Source organism: Genypterus blacodes, unplaced genomic scaffold (genome assembly GCF_046128005.1).
Source record: "Genypterus blacodes isolate CSIRO-AG114 ecotype Tasmania unplaced genomic scaffold, CSIRO-AGI_Gbla_v1 ptg000112l_1, whole genome shotgun sequence".
In the NCBI taxonomy this organism is placed as follows: Eukaryota; Metazoa; Chordata; class Actinopteri; order Ophidiiformes; family Ophidiidae; genus Genypterus; species Genypterus blacodes.
This window is the reverse complement of record NW_027466916.1, coordinates 2,717,951-2,739,168: the sequence shown is the minus strand read 5'-3', so window position 1 is coordinate 2,739,168 and position 21,218 is coordinate 2,717,951. Positions and strand designations below refer to the sequence as shown.

The following is a 21,218-nucleotide window of genomic DNA, read 5'->3' as shown; positions in this document are numbered from 1 at the left end:
ATCATAATTAGTCTCATCCTATCAGCAGATGTCATCTCAGCCGGCACGGCAGACCTCCGCCTTCAGACCACAGAGCGAAATCTAACACCAGAGATGTTTTTCCTTCTCCTCTCTTCTATTTTAGACGGTGATTCTGAAGAAGCACGTCAACAAGAACGCGGTGGTCTACATGGAGCCATCCAAGGAGCAAAAATTCCAGAATGTGAAGAACGACTGTGGCGTCATCCACTTCCCCCCGGAGATGAGCCCCCCATGCGGCGACAGGATGACCATCCCCCGGGCCAAGCTGAGCCTGGGCAACCAATGGAAGCCGCGCTAAACGCCACAAACGCCAGAACTCTTCCGCCACCTTCCGCTCCCGATTATTTAACTATACCAAACGGAGAAGCTTCACACACACACTTTGGGCGCCGAATCTTCCGTCTGCATGAAACTGAGGAGACTCAACGAAACGCAAACCAAGAGACCTCCGTACCTGTTTCTTTATATGTTCGTTATTATTGTGTTTGGCGGACCTTTGATGGTGAGAAGCTGGGAGATGGACAGAGAAAAAGGACACAGCCACTCTGTGCTTTACTGAGGAAGAGGAGGAGGAGGCAGCCAGAAAAGGAGACTCAGACTGTGAATATTGTTATATCGTTGCTTGTTTTCGCCTCCTCTGAAAACTGGAACTTTTGAGTCAAATAAGAGGAGAGCACAAAGCTTTAGCAGGGGTTTGGCTCGCTGCAGAGCTGCCACACAAGGACGCCAAAGGAACTGATAATCCAGCCGGATCAAGCCGGATCCTGCAGGAGGCGCTTTGTGCACCAACATATCCAAACCCCTATTTTAGAACGCGTGGTTTCCATCTTAGCTTTTTGTATATTTCTATAGTATTTATACCTGTTGTAGTGTTGTTCTTGGCCACCTCTGTTTTTCTTATTCTGGGTGTCTCCATGGGGCCACGTGTGTAAACGCCAGTGAAAACATTCCCCCACTAAGTCCCGGGATACACACACTTCCCATCACATTGACCTGAACCATTCCAGACCAAAATAGACAAAAACACACGTATGAACTTCACCCTCCCCGTGTAAACGTGTCCGCAGTACAGTAGCCAATAGCCTCCATCTTTCCACTTTTCCTACCTGACCCGACCTTGGCTCCTCCGGATGGAAACAGCTCGCCGGTCGCACTCCATCATCTCGGAATTGAGCCGAAGATGCTTTTCCATCCAGGGGCAAAAGCCTGCAGAGGAGACAAAATGGTGCCAGATGTTTCATCTGACCCGATGAGGAATGTCTTTGATACCGAGTCTGGCTTTGTAACTTCATTTACAGATGTGTGTGTGTGTGTGTGTGTGTGTGCGTGCGTGTGTGAAGCTACCGTTCATACAGTACAGAATGTGAGCCGTGGTCGGTAATGATTGTTTTCAGCCTTAATTCTGTCGCCTTAAATGCGTTTTCATTGTCAGTATCTTGTTTGCGATTAGAAAGTGTGTCAGCCCGCGTCAACAAATGTCAAAACAAACCTTTTCACTCATGATTCACATGAACAGGTCGTCACTGGAGGTTATGTAATCTGCTGTGGGATCATACATGTGAGCTGGAACCTGGAGATGATTGTCCGCTTACAGCATCAGATCACGTTAAAACAGACGTAGCACTTTTCTTCGGAGCCAGTGGCTTTTAAGCCCATGACAGGATTCTTGGAGGGATAAAGGCCCTAATTGGGGAGGGGGGTGGGATTGGGGAGGGGGGGATTTGATCGGCATATTGAGCACATGGAGATGTTAAACCACTCGAGCGAACACGAGAGCTCAGGCTTCGTAAAGATCTGATCAGCAGAGAGAGAGCGAGAGAGAGAGAGCGAATCAGAGAAGCGTTACGAAACAAACCTGGAGGTTTCATGATGAAGGTTTTGGATGGGAGGCCTGAGCTCCATGCCAAACTCTCAACACAAACAGCACCGCCATGCCAAAACGCCAAAACCGATTGGAAGACTCAGTTTATATTGAAGTGTTTGAAAGTAACTAAGTACATTTGTGTCTGTTTGAATCGCGACCACGTGCTTTAAAAATGAAGAGGCGACGGTCAAAGCTTTACGCCGTTCTTTGTTCTTTACGTGTAAAAAAAAAAAAAAAAATGAGTAGGACAGAAGAGTTCCTTATTTATTTTTTCACATAGCTTTATTTATTAATACTAAACTATAGTTTGAGAAGTTTTCTCGTTTTGAAAAATGAACTTTGGTAGCCAAAGCTGCTGTACGTTTTTTTTTAGATAGCATTTACCGTTTCTATCTGCTATATTCTATACATCCTTATTTATTTCACTGTTGCAAGCTGTGTAAATATGTTTCCTAGACGATGGACTGTAACATTTACACGTATTTTGAAAAATAAAAAAATGTGTGAACCAAAGCCGCCTCACTGTCGATGACTTCATCAAACTGGGCTGGAGAGGGACGATCCGTCTCCCTCGCTGTGATGTCATGGTGATGTAATCTATTTGATTTGTGTCGGACTCGTGCACATCTGGTCCCGACCTCACGCCGCTGATTTGACTGATTTGATAAGTCCTTTTTAAGTTTGATCTTTCTTCTCTGTTTGTTACCATGTTGGGTTCTTATCTCAGCGGTGAGAGCAGATGTGTTCAGTGGCGGTGGGCTGGTTTGGTTCAGAGAAGTGACACACACACACACCCCTGATCTTATCCAAAGGCCTCGTAAAGCACCGGAAAGCCTTCAGTCACCTGGGGAATCCCCGGGGTGGACCGAGTAGCTGTCAGGACTCGTCCCTCAAAGCTCATAAACATCAAGGTGAGGAAGCTGCTAAGGATCAATAAAGCAAATATCAGGGTCACTTTCCCGGACTGGGTTCAGCATACAGACACACACACACACACACACACACACACACACACACACACACACACACACAAAAATGAGAGGCAAAGCCATTTATTACGACAGAAATGTAAAAGGTATTCATGATACATAATTCATAGTTTGGAGTAGAAAGCCCTTTCCTTTCAAATATAATAACACTTCATTCAGTTAAGGCAGTGAAGTCCAGCAAACGTCTCGTGTACTTTGCTTTTAGTTTTTCTAAGAAGGCCAAAAACGTCGTTTGGTTCAGTCGGGTCACTCAACGAGATTCACACGATCATTCACTCTGGACTTTGGAAAGCCGACACTTTCCAAATGGGAGAAAAAGGGACAAAGCTGCCACTTCCAAGCAGAAACTGAGGGTAAAACCAGCTCCTGACAGTTTATTGAACCCCAAAGTGGTCTGGCGGACGTCTCCCGGGCCGGTGGACGTCTCCCGGGCCGGTGGACGTCTCACCAGGCCCAGGGAGCACAGACGTCTCAGGGTTCTCAGAGGAGGATCTTGTAGTAGTCGTCTTTGTAGCTGTACAAGACGACCAGAGTGACCCTGCGAAGGCAAAAGCAAGTGTGAGAGAGTAGTTTGGTCAAAAGCAAAGCCTCGGTGCCTCTTACAGCGAGGTCACCTCCCTGCTCATCTGGCTCATCCTCCTCATCATCATCATCATCCTCATCATCTGCGTCGCCTGTGGCCGACACGCAACGGAAAAACAAGCAAAACCAAACCCATAAAAACGTGAATCTATCCTTTGTTTGCCAGCTTTCTGTGACGCTCATTTATCAGCCCAGACTTTTTTTTGGTTGCTTTTTTTCCCTCCACGGCAAATCAAACACACAGCCAGAGACGGGAAATTAAAAACAACTGCTCTGGAGAAGCGGACGGGAAGAGGGAGAGAGGGGGAGAGAGGGAGAGAGAGAGAGAGAGAGAGAGAGAAAGAGAGAGAAAGAGAGAGAAAGAGAGAGAAAGAGAGAGAGAGACAGAGAGAGAGAGTGAGAGTGAGTGAGTGGCTTTGATTTCCTTTTGTTGCTCCATTCATGAAAGAGAGAATCTGTCCAGATCCCTCACAGGGATTCTCTCTACGGGAACTTACCAGCATCGCAACGCCACGCTGCAAACACAAACACAAACCCCGGACGACTCCGCCGAGGAAGTGTGATGTCGTCGACCCCGCCCCCTTGTACCACGCCCTCGCCATCAATCATCACGGGGACGCGAACATCAGAGGAGCGAAGGAGGTAAATGCTCCGCCCCTCTGATTTCACCTCAGGAAATGGAAGCAGGTGAGGATTTGATGTTCGTTTACCCGACTTAACGCCGTCCGCTTTAAACAAGACACCCGGGCCGGAGCTGAAGTCTTCCGCCCCGGGTGTCATCGTGTTTTCATAGAAGAAGAAGATTCCAGTCTGCTGTTTATTTGTTAAGACAATATCAAAGGTACTAAGTTGCTTTTGTCATCTGCTTTGTTCCTCTTTTACTTTTCCTTCCAATCCCCAACGGCTGCTTCCTCTGCGTAATAAACTCCTTATTGCCGCCGACTCCACCTGCAGGCCGGCGACACACATGTGGAGTCGCCATGTGAACCTAACACGCATGTTCTGATCTGTTTGAGGCAATAAGCGGCGTGAAACTTCTTGTAATCACATCAGATTGAGATCCAATCACAATCTCTGGCTGAGATCAAGGGGAAGCACATGTGTCATCATCTATCGCCTGCTTGAGCTAAGAGGGGAAGCAGATAAACGTGTCGGGATTCCCACAAGACAAATTAATAAGAAGTGTTCTCTCCCCCCGATGATTCCGCCCGTCAATGTAATCGTTCCATCAGCGTTCCCAGACGACTCCCACATTTTGTCTGTTGTTGGATTTGTCGTTAATTAACTCCAGCCTCGTTTAAGAGCCTGGAGAATTCCCCAAAAACTGGGCGTGGATTCATTAGATCTCTCCGCGGTCGGCCATCTTGGGAGACGTGGAAGGGGAACGGACAGGGAATGAATGGAGGAGGAGGAGTTGATGAAGGGAACGGCGAGCCGACGTACCTTTTGGTGATTTTGAAGCGGTGGATCTCGTCACAGATGGACTTGAGGTATCGCTGCTTGGGGAGACGAGACAGCAGGTGCTTCACACTGCTGTTAAACTGATCCTCACTGTCAAACTGGAGAGAGAGAGAGAGAGAGAGAGAGAGAGAGAGAGAGAAAGTGAGAAGGAGAGAGAGGGAATGAAAGTAAAAGAGAGAGATTGATTGACTGCATGATTAACAAAGTAAGCAGCATTGGAGTGAATGGAGTGTTTGATTGGTGCTGTGTTTGCTCACGTCAGCGGTGAAGCTACATGAGCTCCATGGTTTCCGTGGCGATCTGCCGTATGAAACAGACTCTCTCTCTCTCTCTCTCTCTCTCCTGCTCGCCCTGGGGCCACGTCCGCTGTGTATTGTCGCGCGCTCTCTATACACTGGCTGTGTTTTCTTTCCCACATGTTGCCGTGGGGGCCCTGGCGGATGCACAGGCGGCCCCACACATGCCTGCTTATATAACAACGGCACGGCGCATTTCTCATCTTTCTTTACGTCGCTTTCACCACCGATAATTGAGGGCCGCTGACGGTAACCAGGGACTTTTAGGAGTTGCGGTCAGAAGTTTGGAATGCGAACGTTCACACCTCTCCGCCGTGTACGAACTGTACGATGTGCGAGAGAGTGTGTGTGTGTGTGTGTGTGTGTGTGTGTGTGTATGTGTGTGTGTGTGTGTGTGTGTGAGCCAAGGCTGCAGCAGGGGTGTTCCCTCGCTCTCGCTCCTCCGCAGACACGACCACGAGGAAGGAGACGGGATCCCCTCTTCCCGTCTTGGATCCTGACCTCTTGCTGGCGTTTCCTCCCCTCCCCTCCCCTCCCCTCCCGCCCGGCTGCAGCCTTTTATTGACTCTGCCGTGTTGTTGAGGAAAAACTAACCTCTAGAGACAGGAAGTTGATCAGCGTTTCCTTCTGCAGGTCCACCTACGAATCAAAAGAACAATGGAAGCTCATAATGCAACAACACCACACGCACATTTTCATAGGAAACAAACGCAGATAGGGCGTTCATAATCGGCCTAAACATATCAAAATGTCCTCCGCTCTCTGCACAAAACCAGGAAACCGTTGGCAACAGCTTGTGTAATGTGTTTACATGAGCGGCTGCCATGTTCCAGCACAATGTAACATTAAGAAACGGCGTCAGAGGGCTTCGTCTTCCTGAGAAAATGTGCTCCAACGCGACACGCGGGGAATCACGTCTGTTATGTTTCAATAACTCACGTTTGTTGTTGCGTAGCTGATGCGATCCAGACGCGGGAGCAGCGATGGGAAAATGTGTTTGGAATATGTTGTGGCCGAGTAAATAACACGAGCGCCGCGATTTCCTCCCAGGAATCCCTACCAGGTCGCTAAGCAACCGCAAATAAACACAGAAAGGGCCCGAAAACTTACATCCAGCCCCACACACACATAGACACAGACACACACACATGCACACAGACACACACACACTCTGGCTTGCCTTCTGTTTTGTGTTCATTGTTCTCCGTGTGGCTGGAAGGGTTTTGCAGGCATTCTGACCCCCTGCTGGGCGAAGGAAAATGGCTAGAAAACGTTTGCTGTTTTAGCTATCAGAGCGGCCACGAGAGATAAGGAGGGAGAGCGCCAAGGAAGAAGATGAAGAAGCAGGAGAAGGAGAAGAAGGGGAGCGAGGGGGGCAAAACAAACAAAGTCACTTACCGCCAGAACTTCAATGTCGCTGCTCTTGTTCTGCAAATTGCTGCTGAGATTCTGTAATCTGGATTGGATCTGGAAAAGAGAGAAAAGGTGGAATTGGTCCCGGAATTGGTTTCACATGCTACAAACAACAGAAGAAGAAGAAGAAGAAGAAGAAGAAGAAGAAGAAGAAGAACAGATGCTGACGATTAACATTTGTACATTCAGACTTTCATTTCATTCATAAAGAATTCAAACAGAAGCTTATAGTTCACTGTGTGTGTGTGTGTGTGTGTGTGTGTGTGTGTGTGTGTGTGTGTCTGTGTGTGTGCGTGTGCGTGTGCGTGTGCGTGTGCGTGTGTGTGAACCGACCTGAGTCTCGTATCGTCGCCTGGCGCTGGCGGAGACCTTGTCGGGGCTGATGACGTTCACGTTCATGCTCATGGCGCCGCTGCTCCCGTGTTGCTCCGACGAGCCTGAAAGCAAAGATCCAACATTACGTCGCGTCACGTCACAGCTTTCTCTCCCATCGCACCTCAAACTCACACGTTCCAACCAGATGACAGTGAAAGAAATGGATTGTTCCAAATGACGAGAGCTGTGTGTGTGTGTGTGTGTGTGTGTGTGTGTGTGTGTGTGTGTGTGTGTGTGTCTGCCAAACACAGTGTGAAATTCAACACTTCCAGCTCATTCTTATCGGACTGAATGCATAATAACATAAGAATAACGGTTAAAGGCTAAAAATGGAAACGTGACACTGGAATCCACGTTTGAGCCAAAAGCAACAAAGCAGAAACGCAGCGGGGAAACATTTAAACGCTGCGTTAAGTTTTTATGGCGATTATATAAGCAGTGGGGTTTACAATGCATTGTGGGTACCTGTGGTGTTGAGCAGCGATCCTTTGGGGTTTGGCAGCAAGAGGCTTTCAGGCATTTCCCTGCAGAGACACGTGGACACACATCTGTAAACGCTGCTTGCGTTCGCGCCTCGCTTCAGTCACGCCACGCACAAAAAAAGACTTTACCTGTTGTTTCGCTCCTCCTGGAACCTGAGCCGACATTTCTGCACGATGTGGTCCAGCAGGTCCTGGTCGGAAATCCGTTTCTCAGACTGTCTGTCCCTCTCGAAGGATTTGACCTGAGGACACAGAAACGACTCCATGATTGATGACTGGAGCCTTCGGCGCGGCGCTGTAGTTTAGGGGTGTAAAGATGGCGGCGCCTTGCCTTCGCGTAGTTCCCCTCTTTGTCAGACACCAGGACCAAGCAGGTGATGCCGGCCAGCCTGCAGTGGTCCAACAACGTCTCCTGGGACTGAAGACAAAAGGACAAAAAGAGATTGAGTTTCTTCACAAATTCCTACATTGTGGGGAAGTTGCTGTGCCCTTATCTCCTAATTACCACATTCCAGATAGGACTTGAAGGCACCACGAGAAGCGCTCCGACGTTTAGAAATGGGTTTTACATTCATAACACAGAGACAAAGTGAACCATTCAACCTCTGGGATTTATTATTTTTAAACTTTGGGCTTAACGGCAGCGTGAGGATGTGGAGCAGCGAGCCTGCGGGCCAGCCGGGCGGGCGGGCGGGAGGGAGGGAGGGAGGGAGGGAGGGAGGTCAGACGCACGTTTCTACGGTTCCATCTAATGATGTGTGAGCGGGACGCGGGGTGGATTAGTGTTCTGGAGGGAAACGCTGAACTTGTGGCCTTCAACTCTCTCTTCTATAGCTGCAGTCATTCAGCTGAGGCGGCAGGAGTTTGGTTTGGACCGAAGACAAGACGCGACCAAACACCGACGTGTGTCCGGGTCTGCATTCAACCGCGTCAGTGTGTGCAGACTGTGTATACAGGCTGTGTGTGTCAACCCAATTTATTCTCATCAAACACGGCCTGACGATTCCACCTGGATGCCAGAAATGCAGAGGTTAGTGAGGAATTAACGGCAGGAGAAGCACCGGTGTGGAAAAATACTTCAGCAAAATCAGTAAAAATGCAGAAGTGGTTGTTTTGCAAAGCGTGGATCTGCAGTTTGGGGGGATTTTAATGATTTCACAACAGCTAAAGAGGGGAAGAAACGAGAGAAAGAGGGAAATGTGCCACAATAGGCTAATAAAAGCTTACAGAGAATGAACTCTCCTCCCTCGTGGACGAATTAAAGCTGCAAGATTCAGCACGTGAGCGGTGTTAATGGAAGACCAGCCAGGGCGAGCGACGGGCAAGGAGCTCCAAACTAAACATTCCCACCGATTGCACAACAGGTCACACACACACACGTACACAAACAAGCGAGCTGGCAGAGGCAGAAAGACAACAACGCTCCAACTCTTTGACATTGTGGAATGTGCGACGCCTTGTTGCTTCCCAGCTGAGCCGAGCCAAAGGCGAAGCTTTCCTAAGGGCTCCTAAGCCCCCGGAGGAAGCGGCGGGCTGGCAGATTGCTCGGGGCGAAGACAATGAGGACATCATCGGGAGTCACGCAAAGGTAAAACAACAAGGGGGGTAAAGGTGGAAACAACATGAAGGTGAGGTCACAATGAAGACGGAGACAGAGAGGAGATGTGGACAAAGACCTGTGAGGACACAAACACACGCCTGAGACGGGTTTGTCACATAAACATGAAGAATGTGACGGAGGCGTGGGACCGGGAGCGTTTGGAACGAGTACGCTGCCTTTTCTAACGCCAGGTGACTCTGCCCACTCTCTGGGATGTTTACTATGTCTGATACCGGAGTGATAAATCTGGAACTTTCTCCTCTTTGATTCGGCAGCGTTAGCATTCAGGCGTTGCCCCCTGTGGGACGGACGTGGTTACTACACCCGCTTTACACAATGAACGACACGGGATCTCCACTCAGGGATCTCCTGTAGGAACACACACACACACACACACACACGTTATTGACTTCAGCTATGCAACAATGGTTGGACGAGCGGCTGAACTCTGCGCTTGCATCTCCACATCTGCTTCGTCTCATTCCTTGGCAGATTCTCTTCCTCCCACAAGTCAGGAAGCAACAGTAAGGAAGTGACTTTCCCTTTAGCCAAAATAGATTTAGGCACAACGCTTTATTGTGACTAAGTTGGGAGCGCTTCTACAGCAAAGCAAAGTTGTGTTTTGACTTTATTATAGCTTATACATCTCCAGTCCTGTCTTATTTCCATCGATGCAACATTCTTGGCTGGCTAAACGGAAACAGAAACAGAAACGGAGACCAGAGTTGATCTGGGATCTCTGAGCGAGACGGCTGACCTGCGAGACGTCGTAGGCGATGTCCGCCGAGACGCCGGCGCTCCACAGCTTCAGGACCACGGTGATGGCTCGGGGCACAGAGGAGTGTCCCACAGGAAACACCAGTACGTCGCAGGAACTCACCAGCGGCTGGCGCACAACAAGGAGACACAGGGAAGAGAGCTCGGTCAGACGAGGAGAACTCAAAAATCATCATTGTGAACTATAAGAAATGACTCTGTGGCTCTGATCATAGTTATTAACACGTTTCTAAAAGTGGCTGTGTGGCAGAAAGGAAGGCATCATTAAATATGAAAGTCTGTCTCCTGCTCCTTCATTATTATAATTAGTAATGTCACCATAACACAGTGTGTGTGTGTGTGTCTGTCTCACCGGCTCCTCCATGCTGGCGATGGCGATACACACTTTTTCCAGGGCTATGCTGGCGCCCACAGCAGAAGGAACCGGCACGGCGGAGGCCGGACAGCGAAACTCCTGGATCTAAGGGCGGCGCAGAGGACACACACACACTGAAGGTCTGACAGAACTGATGAACACACACTCAGACGATACAGTGCTGATCCACCGTCACACTTACCAGGTGATCGTAGCGTCCACCAGCGGCCAGGATCTCTGGGACGATGCGTTTACGCTTCCGGATAAAAGCCACAAACTGGAAGATGACACCCGAGTGGTGCTGCACCTTGTACACTAACCCCAGGTTGACCACCACCTGCAGACAAGGACACGCCCACATTAAAGAGACACATCTTCATCTCAACATTCACCCCACATCCTCCACCAGAGAACACAGGACCGACCTGCAGTTTGACCCCCAGTCTTTGCAGGAGCAACGTGAGCTCCTCCAGGTCCTTGAGGCCCTGCTTGGCTAGTTGGGTGACGGCGGTCTTCTGCTTGGACAGGGACGTCAGCAGAGGCACCAGGTCCTGCAGGTCGCCCTTCTGCTCGATGTACTTGTAGAGGGTGTGCAGCTAGAGAGAGTGAGAGAGAGGGAGAGACAGAGAGAGACAGAGAGAGAGGGGGGGGAGGGAGAGAGAGAGAGAGAGACAGAGATCGTGTTTATACGTGTAGTTGGAGCGAGAAACTTGCCGCCAAAGGCAGTGATTATTTTTCCAGAGGGTTGAGATGGCGGTGGACACTTACGCTGTTGGTGGACAGAGACAGATTGCAGAACTTTGCCTCCAGCTCATGTTTGGTCAACCTTTCACTCTGATGCAGGAGAGGGAGGGAGGGAGGGGGAGAGGGAGAGAGAGAGAGAGACTGCATTTGTACCGTGACTGAATACACTGAGACCCCAAATCTGCAGCAGACACGCAATGTGAAGAACATCTGTAAGGCACGTGTGTGTGTGTGTGTGTGTGTGTGTGTGTGTGTGTGTGTAATGTGCACTGACCATGGCGTCGCACAGTATGCTGGAGGCCTGGCTCAGTTTGTCCTCGGGGACGCCGCTGTGCAGCAGGATGGCCTTCAGCAAGCTGGTGTGGTTCAGGTAAATGAGATAGTTCCTCTCCTGTGGTTACAGAACACACACACACACACACACACAAACACACACACACACACACACACCTTCAGCCCAGCGCCGCTGCAATTACAGTCCAAACCCCAAAAGTGCGACAGCGCTGTGAGTATTTGAGTGAATAATTGCTGCGTCTGCGTCCGGCTGCCCTCTCATTCAGCCCCACTCAGGTATTCTTAAAAGCTTTCACACGCGGAGGAGAGGATCACAAACAGGATCTGAGGGGGATCAAGCAGAGGCCGGGACACCGAGGTCACCGGGTTCGCCGCGACTGGAGACTGACGCAGAGAGCTGGGACGTTTGGACAGGAAACGGACTGGACCGGGAGGGAGGGAGGGAGGAAGGAAGGAAGTGGACAGAGCGACGCATGACTGGGATACAATGCAAATCTGTCAAGCGGACACGTGTTGTGGTATGGCAGGAATGCGAGCGCCGCACAGAAAAGGGAAACCCGAACAACAATGCGGGCGTCCAGCCCGCGTCAACAAACGGAGACACGCGGGATCCCACAGACCTGCAGCGCTGGGAACTCCTGGATGATTTCCGAGATGGTGTAGATGATCTCGGCGTCGGGCAGCAGGCTGTTGGTGACGTTGGCGATGACGTCGAAGGCGCATTCCAGAAGCTCCCGGGGGTGAGCGCGATCCAGCTTCCTAGGGCGGAACACGCGCTCGATGCTGTACCTGGGGAGAAGACGTATGCAAGAAGGAAACGCTTAAGTACACACACACACACACTTCAAAAGGACTGTAAGCTTCAGAGACATTACCTCTTCAGATGTGTGATGTTGTTGCGCGCCACGTATCTTGCAAACGCCATCTGAAGTGAAACAGGAAGCCAATTTTAAATCCACAAATCACGCAAATTCTCGAAAATCTGGCCAGTAATAAAATGCAAACGAGTGAATCGATATTTCATGCAAATAAAGCTGATCACATTTTCTGAATATATGATTTTTGCTGAGCTTTCTAGGTGACAGAATGATGCTAAGGGGAAACGTGGGGGGAAATCTGCTTCACTCAGCTTTTCTCTCGTCTTTGCTCGTCGCTGCACAACTTTACCAGCTCAGTCGAGCGTAAAGAAAAAAGTGATTTCAGCTTCATCTGGTGTTTCCAATCAGGTGGAGTTTGTAAATGTCCATAAACGGACAGAAGGCTGGTAATTGGCTGCACTTGTGTGAGGACGGCGAGCTGCAATCAATCACAGCGGGGAAACACCACTTAGTCCTCAGGCTGTGTGTGTGTGTGTGTGTGTGTGTGTGTGTGTGTGTGTGTGTGCTGATGCAAATGGCTGTATAATTAATGTTTGCGTGCAAGTGCCAACACGCACACCTGTGAGTGTGTGTGTGTGTGCGTGTGTTTGTGTTGTGCTCACGCGAAGGTCATAGGGCAGCGTAACCAGCATTCCGCTGTGGTCCATGAAACAGGCCGGCTCGCTGCCTTCATACAACTTCCTGTTTCTGGGGAGGAGCAGGGGTGTCTGGAGACGCAGCGCACCTGATGACAAACACACACACACACACACACACACAGTCATCATAATGTATTACTGCAAAATCTACATAAGACAACATGACCCTCGCCCCAAATGAACTGATGCATGTGAGCAGATACTGAACCCAGGCCAGAGAACAAACAAATACAAACAGCTGGACATCATCAGCACTGTGCGCAAAAATAACACACACACACGCACACGCACACGCACACACACACCTGCGCTGAATCTCTGCTCGCCAACAGTGCACTTATTGTTCAGGCATCATGTTCAGCAGATGGTGATGTCAGGGTTCTTAAAACAGCCTCGCGACCGACCGGTCAGGGGTCCGAGGGGGGAGTCAACAAGAGCTGGTCCTCTCACACACACACGTACACACACAGGCCAAACAAAGCGCAGTGTTACTTACCGTGCTTCTTGAAGATCCTGGTGATTGTTTCGTACACATGCTGCTGCAATTTGGCACTGCTGAAATTGAAGCTGCCCTGGAGGGAGACCAAACAAACAGCCTCTGTTAGGGATCAGGAGACATCGATTAAGCACTAACAGGCCTTCTGCTGGTCGCATACACGGACCAGATGAGTGAGGCGACGCAGAGGGAGCAGAAGGTGAGCGAGCAGGAGCGTTCCTGCGTCTGCAGTGACATCTACAGGCAGAGCGGCGTAACTGGATTTGCTAAAATGACAGACCGGCTCCGGAGGCGTACCTTGTGCACGTCGATGTCGTAGGTGTAATCCATGACGGGCGTGGTGTGCTGGGCGAACAGCTGGCCCACCATGGTGCGGTAGGCTTTGCCGTTGATGTTGGCCATGGTGTGCTGCAGCACCTCGTGGAGCTCCGACTCCTCCATCTGCGGGGGAGGCAGGAGTTCGCTCTTCAGGAGCTCCTGGGCGGTCGGCCTCAGCGCCGGGTCGTGGTTCAGCAGCCACACGATCACTTTGCTCTGAAAAGAAGCGAGGGCAAAGACATCGTAGGGGTGTTTTTAGTGTTAACTTATGGTTTTGAGCGGTGAAGGAAATGCCTATTTAACGCTGCGATGCAGCTTCAGTCTTCACCTGTGTTCCTTGCTCGTACTCAGTGAAGTCCTCGGGGAAGTGGATCGGCTCCTGCAGGGGGAAACCAGATGAGCTTAATATCATGACAGACCAGTTTAAAGCCTGAGTTTATTTTCCCGTCTTGAGCGTGTGTGTGACGTACTGCACGGAGCTTGCTGAGGACAGAGATGCGCTCGGCCCCGGTGATCATGGGCCGGTACGACATCTCAAACAGGATGATGCCCAGGCTGAAGAGGTCCACTTTCTGAGGATGAAGCACAGAGATGATTGGCACTGCGGGAGTCATCGCACACACCACAAGGACAAACTCAGTCTCAGTCTTACTTGGTTGTATGAGGCCTTGGTGTTCCCCTGGACCTCTGGGCTCACGTAGAGGGCAGTGCCCACCATGCCCGTCATGTGGCCTGGAGAGAGACAGAAACAGGGTGAAGGGGACATCACAGAGGGGCCGTTGTTGTGCGACTACATGCAAAAACTCTCTGCACCTGTAGGGTCTGGTTTTGGCATCGCCGCCGATCCGTTTTCCTCCACTTCAAATTGACCGGCGGCCTGCGAGAAATCAGCAGTGGGGAGTTATTGGTTTATTGAGGATGGAATTTCTTGCCAAATACACATGACTTAGGCATGACACTGTTGCTTAGGGACATCAGGTGCGGAGATGCATGTGCTTCCAATCGATATCCGTCTAATTGCGCTGTTTACTTGACTTTTTAGAAGAACCGCCGTAATCCGAGCAGAATGGAGGTTACAGCACATGTAAACACACTCGACAGAGGAACAATAACAAACCGGTGAACCTCAGCGACCGTGTCAATACGCCGCTCTCACATTAAACCCTGCGACACACGCGATGGAGACACAGCTGTTGAAATGCTAGAAGGCTGCTTACCACATTGGCGGGATGGTCGGTCGCCAAGCCGAAGTCTCCGATCTTCACATGGTCCTGTGAGTCCAGGAAGATGTTGACAGGCTTCAGGTCACGGTGGATCATCCCCTGGTGGAGAGGAGGGGGAGGGGCGGTTAAAAACAAGGCTTCAATCGAGTCAGGGAGTGTGTATTTGTGTGTGTGTGTGTGTGTGTGTGTGTGTGTGTGTGTGTGTGTGTGTGTGTGTGTGTGTGTGTGTGCGTGTGCGTGTGTGTGTGTGTGAGAGAGAGACAGCCCCTGATGTTCCTTTGCTAATGAGCTTCACAGGATGTTGGGACGTTTCATTTAAACCAGCGGTCAAGGAGAATAAGCATGAGAGCACATCTGTGCAAACACGCCTCTCACACGCCATAATACCAGAGTTACAACCTGACGACAGGCTGAGTGATGGCGAGTCGAAGCTGAGAGGAACATTATGTCATTATTTCGGCACTTCATGTCATCTGGTTGTCTGCACTTCTCTCTCTCTCTTTGCTTTCAAACTGACACCGACTGACCTTCATATTCTGAGGGAAGGATTACGGAAAGTGACAACACACACACACACACACACACACACACACACACACACACTCACTCACCTGCTCGTGGATGTAAGCGATGCCGTCCAGTATTTCCCTGAACAGCCTCCATAGTCTGGTCTGGTCCTGGTGCAGGCCGTGGTCGATGGTGTCTCTTAAAGTGCTCTTTTCACAGTATTCCATCTGCCGGGGGGAGAACAGAACACACACGTTACAGAGCACAGTAGAGACCTCTAGTGGCAGAGAGAGGTGTGTGCAGCTGAAGCTTTGTGCCTCACTTGTATGTAGAGATGATGTGCTATGAGGAGCGGTCGCTCAGAGTCGGTGCTCTCTGACGTTTCTTTCCCCGACCGTTTGCTCGGCTCGACCTGAGGAGGAAAGACGCCGCGTCCATTTATGTGAACAAAGACAATAACAAACACACACACCTGCAAGCAAGAGAGATATTCAGACCTGCGATAGCTCATCTGTGCTTCCATCGCCGTTGTCAAAGATGATGTCGCTCTCCGAGTCGCTATCCGATGGCCTGAACAGAAATAAGAGCAAAGCCGCGGTCACACTTTGCTCTGTGTGCAGGAGTGAATCTGCCGAGGGTTACATCAGCAGGACTCACAGAAAAGAGGCACAAAACACATCCTCTTCATCATCGTCGTCGTCGTCTTCATCGTCGCTCGACTGGTGTCCGCCACCCCTGGCGCTGGAGGACCTCTCTATAGAGGTGGACCACTCCACTGAGCTGGACAGGGCCGGAGGCACCGCGCTGTCCTCCGCGTTGTCGGGGAGGCCGAGCTCGTTCACCCGCCGCCCCCGCGCTCCCCGGGGGAGCTTGTCGCCGCCGCTCGTCGTCTCAGAGCTGTCGGTGTTGCTCAGCGCCCCCATGGTGGCCAGCTCGTGCCGCTCGATCCACGCGTTGTAGTAGCGGACGATGTTCTCATGGTTGAGGCGCGACAGCAGCGTGACCTCGCCCTTTATACGGCGGAACTGCCTGCTGGTTGGGTTGACCTGGATACGCTTCACCGCATAGTAACAGCCGTCCAGCTTGTTCTGGACCTGGAGAGGCGAGGGAGAGAGAAAGAGAGAAAGAGAGAAAGAGAGCGAGAGAGAGGGCAAGTGAGAGGAAGAGGACACTCAGCAGTCACAGCAGACTTCCTGGCAGACGTGGAGAGAGACGGCGTACCTTAATAACGGCGCCGAAGGCTCCTTTTCCCAGAAGCTGCAGCTCCTCGAACTCATTGAAGTAGCGGGAAAACTCCCTGTGCACGACGGTGCTGAAAGGAGCGTTGAGGATGTGACTGTGAGGGATGACGGACGATGCAAAATCCACAGCTAACTCTGCAAGAGACCAAACAACAGTGTCTTGCTAACACACTTGGGAAATAAAATGGTTGTAAGCCTGAAGAGGTTATGGCAAAGGATTATGGGAGTTTAGTTGATTCGCCAAAAAAAGTAATGAAACCTTTTCCTGTTAATTTGTTTTAGATGACATCACTGCCAGGCTGTGACTAAACATGGTGTCCTGTTGATGTCTGGTTTCCTCTGGGTTTAAATCTGTGTAAGTATGTATGTGAAATAAAAAGGCCTCAATAAACAAAACTTTATGATGATGACAGTGGCGTCGCTCATGATCTAAACCTCATTTACCTTTTCTATCCTCTCCGTGCCGTCTCAATGACCTGGATGACAGCAGGACATTAGATCAGCTCCTTTCTCATTTACGTGTGTGTCTGTGTGTATGTGTGTGTGTGCGTGTGTGTGTGTGTGTGTGTGTGTGTGTGTGTCTCACCTTCCGGGCTGGACTCCTGGTACTCCGGCAGATTCCGGGGTGAGGGCGGCTTGACGAAGGAGTGATCCAGGAGCTGCTGGGCTGTCCAGCGATCCACATCGTTCAGGCACACACACCTGCAACACAGACACACACACACACACACACACACACACACACACACACACAGGTTCCTCAGTACCTTAGCCTTTAACAATTGACGTTAGATGTAAATTCGGAGATCATTTGGTCCGTATATCTGGAGTTATCTTGGTTCAGTGTGCAATTGCTTTGAAATACATGACAGGAGGAGGAACTATTGTCATGCAAGCAGACACAGCCGTTACTTCACTCACAATCTCTGCAAACGGATTTTCTCAGTGTGATTTTAAGTAAATGGGTGAAACATAATACTCTCCATGCATCCAGCCGTACCTGTTGAGGAAGTCCTGGAAGTCTGCAGGCAGGCTTTCGGGCACCGTTACCGGGTACTCCTGGACCTCCTTCCCCTGGCTCAGTGCCAGCAGCATCAGCCCCAGGTTCCACACGTCGCCCTTCTTGCCTGTCTTGGTGGGCATGGCCGTGTCCTCAGAGAAGCGCACGTGTGCCTGCTCGAATATGTCCTCTTTGCAGATGTTGCAGAGCCTCTTGGACAAGCTGTAGTCGGTCAGTCGGACTTTGCCCTCGGCGTCCAGCAGCACGCTGGAGGCCCCCAACTGTTTGTGCACCACAGAGTTGGAGTGCAGGTAGTCCAGAGCAGCCAGGAGCTGAGCCGCGTGGTGGCAAAGTTTGTCCAGAGGGACGGCAGTGTGGCTCAGCAGGCTTTGGCTCAGGTTGACCCCGGCCACGTGCTCCACCAGCAGGTCCACCACCAGGCAGTCCTCCTTCTCGGTGGAGCTCAGGGCCTTGTAGTGCACCAGGTTAGGGTGCTCCAGCTTCAGCAGGGAGTTGAGCTCACTCTCTGCTCCATGGATCTGCAGAGGAATGAAAGCATCGATGTATATTGTTTAGGCTGAATCAAACATTACTCAGCCAAATTCTAACTCTAAGCAGTTTCTTTCTTATACTTGCCTGCTTTTTACAGTTGTCAATCTTGCCTTTCTCTTGGCTGGTGAAGAATTTGCCCATTGTCTTGTTCCAGCACAGCGACCACTCATAGATGACGACAAAGTCTCCAGAGATCGCCTCGAATCCATAATAAACACTTCTGCTGACCCTCTCGCTTACACCTGGGAGATGAGACAAAGGGACAGAAATGAACCGAGAGCCTACAGAGGCAGATGAAGACGCCTGCTGCAGCATCTTAGCAAGCTTTTACCTAAACATTTCCCTTTGTGGACAACAAGCTCTCCAACGGTGCTGTTGCAGAAGTGAAGAACCTCTTGTGAACGCTGGCTGTCGTCGTTGACGGTGTCCCGTCTGGAAAGACAGAAGCAAATGGAAGCTTTACTGACAGATTTCTTTCACTGAGTGTGCGATCGTAGTGAATGAGTGCCTTGCTCACCTGTGCCGTGTGGTTGAGGCAGTCCGTCGCCTGTTACCGCCTCCTTTCTTTGGGTCGTTGCTGTCCAGTGGAGGTCCAGCTGAGGGAGGCGGGCTCCTTCCTAATACTGAGTTAACCGGCTGCTCCATGCTCTCCAGCCGCTCCTGTGGACGGAAAAGTCAGACATTTGTTTTGATAAATAGTGACACACGGGGAGCGTCAAAGTTTGCTGCGATGATCCCTCACCATTTTAGCGATTTCCTTTCTTCTTCTCTCCTCACGTTTCTCCTCCTCTCGTCGCTGGATTTCAGCCAGGATCTCTTTTTCCTGGGAGGACGAGGACAAACACAGTCACCGTCACAATCAACTTCACCTTAGAGGCTGAATGTTTGTTCAAGTTTAGGCCTGAACCGGACTGAAGGTGTCCTCACCATGTCCTCCTCCTGTTTGCGTTGCTGGTCCATCTTCTGCTGCTCTATCAGGGCCAGCTTCTCCTGTTGCCTCTGCTGGTTCTTCAGCATCTCCTCGTGGAAGGAGCGTGACGGAGGCTTGTTGTGCTCACTGAGAAAGCCCTGGATATGATCTGCCAGCTCGTAAATCATCACCTGATGGATCAGACGGGTCGGTTAAAGGCTACCTGCGTATAGGTGTGTGTGTGTGTGTCTGTCTGTGTCTAGTGTGTGTGCATGTGTCCTTACCTCCCCACATCGCACTGCTGCCAGTTTGGTGAGTTCACTCTGCAGGTTCTGGAGGTTTTCGTTGGAGAGACCTTTGGCGTTCTTCAGCTCCAGCTCTGGAGGCCTGATGGAGGCCCGACACAATAAGTTACCATGAGTGAATGAAACCCAGAACAACACTTCAGTATTGTTTCATAAGATAACAGCAGGTTGTGATTTCTAACGTAGAGTAAAAATAACCACACCACCAGCCTCTGCTGATGACTCAGCATTTTCAACATGAGTCTAATGGTAACACTTAGCCTGACCATCGACCTCAATAAACACGGAGACGCCATTTCCCACATCAGCGCTCCATCAAATACACCACCAAGCTGCTGATGTGATGGACCGCAGAAGGCCGAATAACGTTCACTGTGTTTTACTGGAGGGTTACACACATTTATTCTGGCACTACTACAGACAAGATGAAGAAGAAGGTGATGATAAGGTTCTCCTGGCTAGAACCTCAAACATATAGCCAGTGCAAAGATAAGATTACAAATGTGGATATTATGTAACAAATAACTGCTAGTAAATGTAACTGAATAGACCTGAGGTAGCTAACTACTATGCATGGTAGCTACATGTTTGGTTTGTTGTTGTTGTTCTACAGGGGTCTTTCCTGTCTGGAACACGCCATAAAGGTCAGGGGTCATCCCACTCACATGTCCGGGTACGTGGAGGAGCATTTGACCTGCAGCTCCACGGTGACGTAACATTCCTGCCCGTTATTGAGCCCGTTGGGCCGCAGGCAGAGGTGCACCTCCGGGGGCCTTTTGACCTGCGAACACAACTTCCTGTCACGTTATCACGAACACACCAAGTTCACTCCCAACCAACCCGCTAACGAAGCTGCCGTGGATGTTCGTGTGTTGCCGTGTGTCGCCGTTACCTTCCACGGGTCGTTGTTGCGCAGATCGTGGAAATCATCTCCAAATATCGAAGCTAGCGCCTCTAGTTCATTCTCCTGCTGCACAGTGTAGTCGTCAGTCCCGTGTGTGTGCGCGTGCTGACTGTTCATTCTTCAGCGCTACATGGCAGCCTGTCAGATACACACACACACACGCACACACACGTCGTTGGGTCACGAAGGAAGGAGAAGCGTCGCCGTCGTCCCGCTGGTCACTTTGTCCGCTTAGACCCCTGCAGGTGTTGGGTCGAGTTCTCTCGGCGGGTCGGTGAAGTTGTCACGGAGCACAACAACGCTGCGCGCGGCGCGTGGAAGTTGCGAGACTCGTCGCAGGGGAAACGTCATCACGATGTAATTCCAGATGCGGTCGCTAGGGGGCGGTACATAGATAAACTGATGCAAACGAGGACATTTGCTGCGCTGATAAAGATGGGAGTTGCTCAACTAATCAATGATAATAATAACTTATCATTCATAGGGGCGAAGGGCAGCACTATTACTGCCAGCTATTAAATGTATGCAATAATAGAACCAAATGTACCAGGTAATATAAAATCTTGGTCCTATCAACATTTGTTCTTATCTAGATTTTGTTTGACCCGGAAGGGAAATTTAAATGTTACAACAACCAGATTGGTACTGAAGCATTTGGATACACCATTTGTATAATTATAATAGATATATGATATTGTAAATATATGCAGTGGCTTATAATGTGATATCATAGAAGAAGGGCAGCAACAAGTGGTTGTTGAAAGATAAACAACAACTGTGTGTTGAACGCTCCACCTCACTCACAAACCCAAGAGAAACTAATACAGCTAGTGATGGCTGCATTCCATTTAGTTGTGCCAGTGTCTGTTCACATTCTCATTTAAGATAATACTGTTTGAAGATGCTAGGCATACCATATACACCTGCCTTTTCTTATAAAAACAAGTTATTGTCATTATTATGTAACTATGTACAGTATGTATTTATAGGATG

At 50.2% G+C, this 21,218-nt stretch overlaps 2 protein-coding genes across 3 annotated transcripts in view; one reads left to right on the top strand and one right to left on the bottom strand.

Annotated features, from left to right (window-relative positions):
- LOC143009637 (cysteine-rich motor neuron 1 protein) overlaps nt 1-2,042 on the top strand; it is a 29,454-nt gene extending 27,412 nt beyond the window's left edge. For both annotated transcript variants that reach the window (XM_076161692.1, XM_076161691.1), the window contains one exon: nt 125-2,042. In XM_076161692.1, coding sequence (XP_076017807.1) covers nt 125-319 — 195 coding nt within the window. In that variant the 3' untranslated portion in view covers nt 320-2,042. The remainder of the gene's footprint in view (nt 1-124) is intronic.
- Nucleotides 2,043-2,921: 879 nt separating this feature from the next.
- On the bottom strand, nt 2,922-20,572 carry eif2ak4 (eukaryotic translation initiation factor 2 alpha kinase 4). The gene is made up of 39 exons (XM_076161589.1): nt 20,214-20,572; nt 19,987-20,102; nt 19,301-19,403; nt 19,034-19,207; nt 18,849-18,929; nt 18,624-18,766; nt 18,438-18,538; nt 18,191-18,348; nt 17,555-18,093; nt 17,141-17,256; nt 16,535-16,689; nt 15,971-16,407; nt 15,811-15,883; nt 15,636-15,725; nt 15,418-15,540; nt 14,801-14,905; nt 14,397-14,460; nt 14,236-14,315; nt 14,054-14,155; nt 13,912-13,962; nt 13,563-13,799; nt 13,266-13,341; nt 12,734-12,855; nt 12,129-12,178; nt 11,874-12,042; nt 11,234-11,350; nt 10,984-11,049; nt 10,641-10,811; nt 10,418-10,552; nt 10,213-10,320; nt 9,841-9,969; nt 7,815-7,901; nt 7,613-7,725; nt 7,467-7,525; nt 6,960-7,063; nt 6,612-6,680; nt 5,808-5,852; nt 4,900-5,015; nt 2,922-3,412 (listed from the first exon to the last, which is right to left on the bottom strand). The coding sequence occupies exons 1-39, from the start codon at nt 20,340-20,342 to the stop codon at nt 3,355-3,357; spliced, it is 4,971 nt and encodes a 1,656-aa protein (XP_076017704.1). The 5' UTR covers nt 20,343-20,572; the 3' UTR covers nt 2,922-3,354.
- Between the last annotated feature and the right edge of the window lie 646 nt (nt 20,573-21,218).

Coding starts and splice junctions, on each gene's coding strand:
- eif2ak4 (XM_076161589.1), bottom strand. CDS start 20,342: ATGAACAGTCAGCACGCGCACACACACGGGACTGACGACTACACTGTG. Junction 19,404..19,986: donor TCCTCCACGTACCCGGACAT/GTGAGTGGGATG, acceptor GGCCTCCATCAG/GCCTCCAGAGCTGGAGCTGA. Junction 14,461..14,800: donor CCGACCATCCCGCCAATGTG/GTAAGCAGCCTT, acceptor GATTTCTCGCAG/GCCGCCGGTCAATTTGAAGT.